Genomic DNA, 4,781 nt, shown 5'->3' on the forward strand with positions numbered 1-4,781 from the left:
ACAAATTGCAAATTGAAAACTAATGAGGGTGACCTTGTCGAAAATGTCCAAAGCTTTCAAAAGCTTGTTGGAAAACTCATTTATCTTACTGTCACCAGACCAGATATCATGTATGCTGTCAGTCTTATAAGCCAATTCATGCACAAGCCCAGGTCTTCACATGTCGAAGCAGCTCATAGAATCCTTCGATATCTTAAAGGAACTCCTGGGAAAGGAGTTTTAATGAAGCGGGGCCAGACATTGGATGTTGTTGGATATTGTGATGCTGATTGGGCAGACGACCCAAATGATAGGAGATCAACTTCTGGATACTGCACCATTGTTGGGGGTAATCTCGTCACATGGAAGAGTAAAAAACAGTCTGTGATTGCCAGATCAAGCGCCGAAGCAGAATACAGAGCCATGGCAGCATGCACATGTGAACTGATATGGATTAAAGCCTTACTAAAGGATATGAATGTTGAAATTAGTGGACCCATGAACTTAATGTGCGACAACATGGCTGCTATCTACATTGGTGCTAATCCGGTGTTTCACGAACGAACCAAGCATATAGAAGTCGATTGCCATTTCATAAGGGAGAAGATCCAAGATAACATCATTCAAACACTTCATGTTAAAAGCGACAAACAATTGGCCGACATATTTACCAAAAGTTTGGCAAAGGAAAAACATTAAACTATAATTCACAAGTTGGGACAGATAGATATCTGTGCACCAACTTGAGGGGGAGATTGTTATGGAAAGAGGATAAACACGCTGAAATCAGTTGAAAGAAGATAGGAGAGATTAATGCCATCACGAATTTCTCTCAATGGGATAAGTCGCCACCTCATGTTCTAGATGACTCTCTCGAGAAGAAGCCATCTCGAGAATCTCTCGATGGCTCAACATTTATCCTTATCCCCTGTTTCTTCCCTCTCTTGCCTGTCTTTATAAATACGTGGATGTAACACAGCAAGTGGGTAACCAAGCAGTATAATAAAGTCTTTCCCTCTTTCCTCGTGGATGTAGGCTGTAATGCCGAACCACGTAATGTTGTGTGCCTCTTTATCTCTCTAATGCTTTATTACTCTGTTTCTATCCCACTCCATGCTTTTTAACAACCTCAACAATTGAAACAGCACATCACCCTCCATAAAAATGTCATCCCCATCATTAAAAAATTCGACTGCTTTCAGCCAGCGAGGGAAAGAGAAAAAAAGAGAGCAAAAAGAGGTTTGGATGGACGGATGTTCGGAAGAATTCAGTCCATATATATATCATTTACCAGTATATGCATGCCCTTCTTACTTCCACATTTTCAACGTTATTTTAAATGTGTTTTTGCAAATAATTTTTTAACGAAAAAAGAAACAAGAGGAAAGAAAAGAAGACGCACAGAAAGAACGATCTGATCCGATTTCTTTAACATTTTTTATGTGTTTAAAAACGTTTGGTTTTGAAGACAGAAGTGATCGCCAGCAAACAACTTTTATAAGGACAACACCACGTGAAAGCTCAACAGAAAAATGGTACTGTTAGCGCCTGATTCATGAGGTTGAAGAAATAATTCCCTAGTATTTTATATCATACCATGAGAAAGGATTGGTTTTCGCTTCCACTCTTAGCGATACAGAGCATACTCCCAACCATGCTGCTTATGGCCTCCCTCTGTCTTGGGACGTATGAGACACATGTTTTTGGTTCAATTAATACCATATAGCTCATGTTTTAGGAATAAGCACTGGATAGAGAAAGCACCTAAGATAGTAGGCAAGACATTTCTGATGATTACATCACTTCCATGTCAAGAGGTACTTGTGTGTTTCTGTTGTAGATATAATGGGTATTGAGCGCGAACGGAACTGCTCTTTGGATCATTTTAACTCTTCAAAAAATCACGAATCTGTTTCAGGATTTGTTGCACTTACCAAACTGCGTTTTAGAAATCTAAAACTATCGGCTCCTATGCATCAACAATATTTTCACAGTTAAATCAAGAAGGGCATGGTGGATCATGCACTATATACTGACAAAACTAGAGAGTGAAAACGTATACAGATCATCCACAAATTTCTCTCGTCCGCTACAGAATGAAACAGTAGAAAGGAGAGATTTAGCATCAGAGTTTCTGCAGTAACTTCAAGGTCTCGTCAACATGCTTCTCTGGCTGGAACTGATTGTTGTATACCAGCTGGACCACGCCATTCCTGTCAAGAACGTAGGTCTCCCTTCCAGGCAATGTACCAAACAGGTCAGACGGCACTCCCCACTCTTTCCTCACCTTGTTCCCCTCATCACTCAACAATGTGAAAGGAAGCCTATATTTTTTGGCGAATGCCTGCACATTAAAATGAATCTTAGCTCAATGGAAGAGTCAATCTGTAATCAGAATCCTAGACCGGGCATGCACTTGATTATCAGTATCAACAGCCGCGGACATGTTCCGCCACAGGGATTAAATACCAACTTGTGCATGTGATGTGACATTACTCTTTTATTCTTTGAAGCTAGAGGTGCATGTGATTGTAGGTCTTCAGTCTTCACTGCTTACAATTTAAAAAGGAAAAGGACAAGGAAAACTAGAGATTGGAGAAGATGAAGATCATATGATACGTGCCTTGTGTGATGATGGATCGTCCCCACTAATACCCACAACTTCAGCTCCTGATTTCTTAAACTTTTCATAAGAATCTCTAAATGCGCAAGCCTGAAGCAGGAAATTCATTAGACCTATAAAATCCTTCACAACCAAGGACATCTTTCACATACACATACATAAGACGGTTCGCATAAAGGGAAATTTTCTTAGCCAGCAGATAATTGCATATTCAATTCAATACCAAATGGTCGGGATTCCTACTTTGAACTTTTAGAGAAATTAAAGAGCATTCTCTAGCTTAAGGGTTTCCAAACCCCGTGGTTTTCGAGTCCAAGGGAAGGGAAAAGGGGATAGACGTACGTCGGAGCAAAATTCCAAGGATCGGACTGCTCAAACTGCTTGATTAGCAAGGGAACCAAACACGTCCCTTTACCACAGAATTGGGCTTAACTTGCAATTCCTGTCAAGAAAGGGGGACTGTTCTGTCTTACCAGCAGAATATTTCAGAGGAAGAGGGCGAGAGACTTTCATACCTCCTTTGTGCATCCAGGCGTTTCATCCGCAGGGTAAAAATAGACGACGACGGGTTTGCCCTTGTACTTGGAGAGGCTCACGTTTTTGCCATCCTGGTCTTTGAGCGTGAAATTTGGTGGAACAGAACCCTTGGACACCTGAAACCGTATCGAAACAATAAGAGTTTAAGAATGAAACCAATAGAACCGAACTGACCCGAATAAACCCTTTCGGGGATTCTGGATTACGTTAGTTCGGATCGGACCCAGTCACCAAGTTCCTTTTTCTTCTCTTGCTTTGATTTTTTTTTTTTTCCTTTTCCCTTTTGCAGCTCGATGGAAGCAGACGTGTTTGATTTCGGTAAAAAAATGTCTATACCTGAGGTCCTGAACACTGTTTTCCTAAAATTCTGGGGATTTGAATCGACAATCAATTCCCCTCGGTCCCCCAGAGGACTCTCAGTCTCATGTCGCGTTCATAATGAACGACGCTGCTGCCGGTGAGTCGCTAACGTGGCACATCTGCGTGCCACTGGACTTCACATGACGAAAATACCCTCCTCGGTAGTCGCTTCCGGCGACGGTAGTCGGCAGGGCCCTCGAGGGTCGCGAATCACAAGAAGCATTTCCTGTGAATTTCGGTCACAAGGGCGGGAGGACGAAATATTTTTGCCGGTGGGAAAGGTATAGGAAAGCAAGCTCGCATGGTCTAGACATTTCGAGACTCTACCCTGTAACCAACGCCCCTTCGCCCCTCGGAAAGCGTCTCTCCGGTGGCCATTTTCCGGGCCGCCGGTAATGCATTTTAACGGAGTCACGGAAATAGGAAACGCAGACTGGTCAACCGCGCGCATGAGTCGAAAGCCATGACTGAGCTTACCTTAGCCGCTATGGTGACGACGCTTGGGGTCCGAGCTGGCGCAGCGAGAGGCGTGGCGAGGCCGAATCTCGCGAGCTTTAGGCCATGGATGTGCGACTCGGACGACTTCAAGGTGAGGGACTGGGAAGAAACGAGTTTGTTGGGGCTGGAAGCGGAAACGACCGTCAGCGAGGGCTTCGGAACGGAAATGCAGGCCATTTTTTCCGGCGAGAGTTTTCCCTCCGAGAAAGATTGGGAAAAATGGAAATGGCAAACGGAGGAGAAAGGTTCGCCGTCGGAAAAGAGCCAATGAGATGTTTTTTCCTTGTTGTTTTTGGATGAGGTGGAAGGATCTCCTTCCACGTGTCCCCTCTCTCAGCCTTTGGCCGTATTTCGGATATGGACAAATTCCGACCCGTATTTGATCCAGCACCTATGAGGCCGTGTTTGACTTGGAGTATCTTTTCCATCACTAATATTAAGTCTACATTTTTCAAGAGCTCCACAATCAAATGCAAAATCCATAGTAGGTACAACAATTGCATGTTTTGATTCTCTTTCTAAACACAACAATGAAGATGGAGTTAGTCAGACCCGTATCATATCATCCTACTTCAAATCTGTCTGGCGTCCAACTATTTATCTTTTTTTTTTTTCAAGTTAAAAAATGACTTAAATCCAAACACTAAATTTTGGAACATTCATGACTATATATTGTCTAACTGGACCAGGCTAGCTCTTGGTATGAGGGCCGAATAATGGAGCGTGGCACCTGGCCCATTAGGCTTGACCACTGGACCAATATCTCACTAATCTACTTATCCAG

At 43.0% G+C, this 4,781-nt stretch overlaps 1 protein-coding gene across 1 annotated transcript; it reads right to left on the minus strand.

Moving 5' to 3' along the window:
- Positions 1 to 1,973: 1,973 nt before the first annotated feature.
- LOC116263946 (peroxiredoxin Q, chloroplastic) lies at positions 1,974 to 4,261 on the minus strand. Its single transcript, XM_031643782.2, has 4 exons — positions 3,977 to 4,261; positions 3,118 to 3,255; positions 2,603 to 2,692; positions 1,974 to 2,323 (listed from the first exon to the last, which is right to left on the minus strand). Exons 1-4 carry the CDS (start codon positions 4,172 to 4,174, stop codon positions 2,105 to 2,107), a joined length of 645 nt encoding a protein of 214 aa, XP_031499642.1. The 5' UTR covers positions 4,175 to 4,261; the 3' UTR covers positions 1,974 to 2,104.
- Between the last annotated feature and the right edge of the window lie 520 nt (positions 4,262 to 4,781).

Source organism: Nymphaea colorata, chromosome 11 (assembly GCF_008831285.2).
Source record: "Nymphaea colorata isolate Beijing-Zhang1983 chromosome 11, ASM883128v2, whole genome shotgun sequence".
Classification (NCBI taxonomy): Eukaryota; Viridiplantae; Streptophyta; class Magnoliopsida; order Nymphaeales; family Nymphaeaceae; genus Nymphaea; species Nymphaea colorata.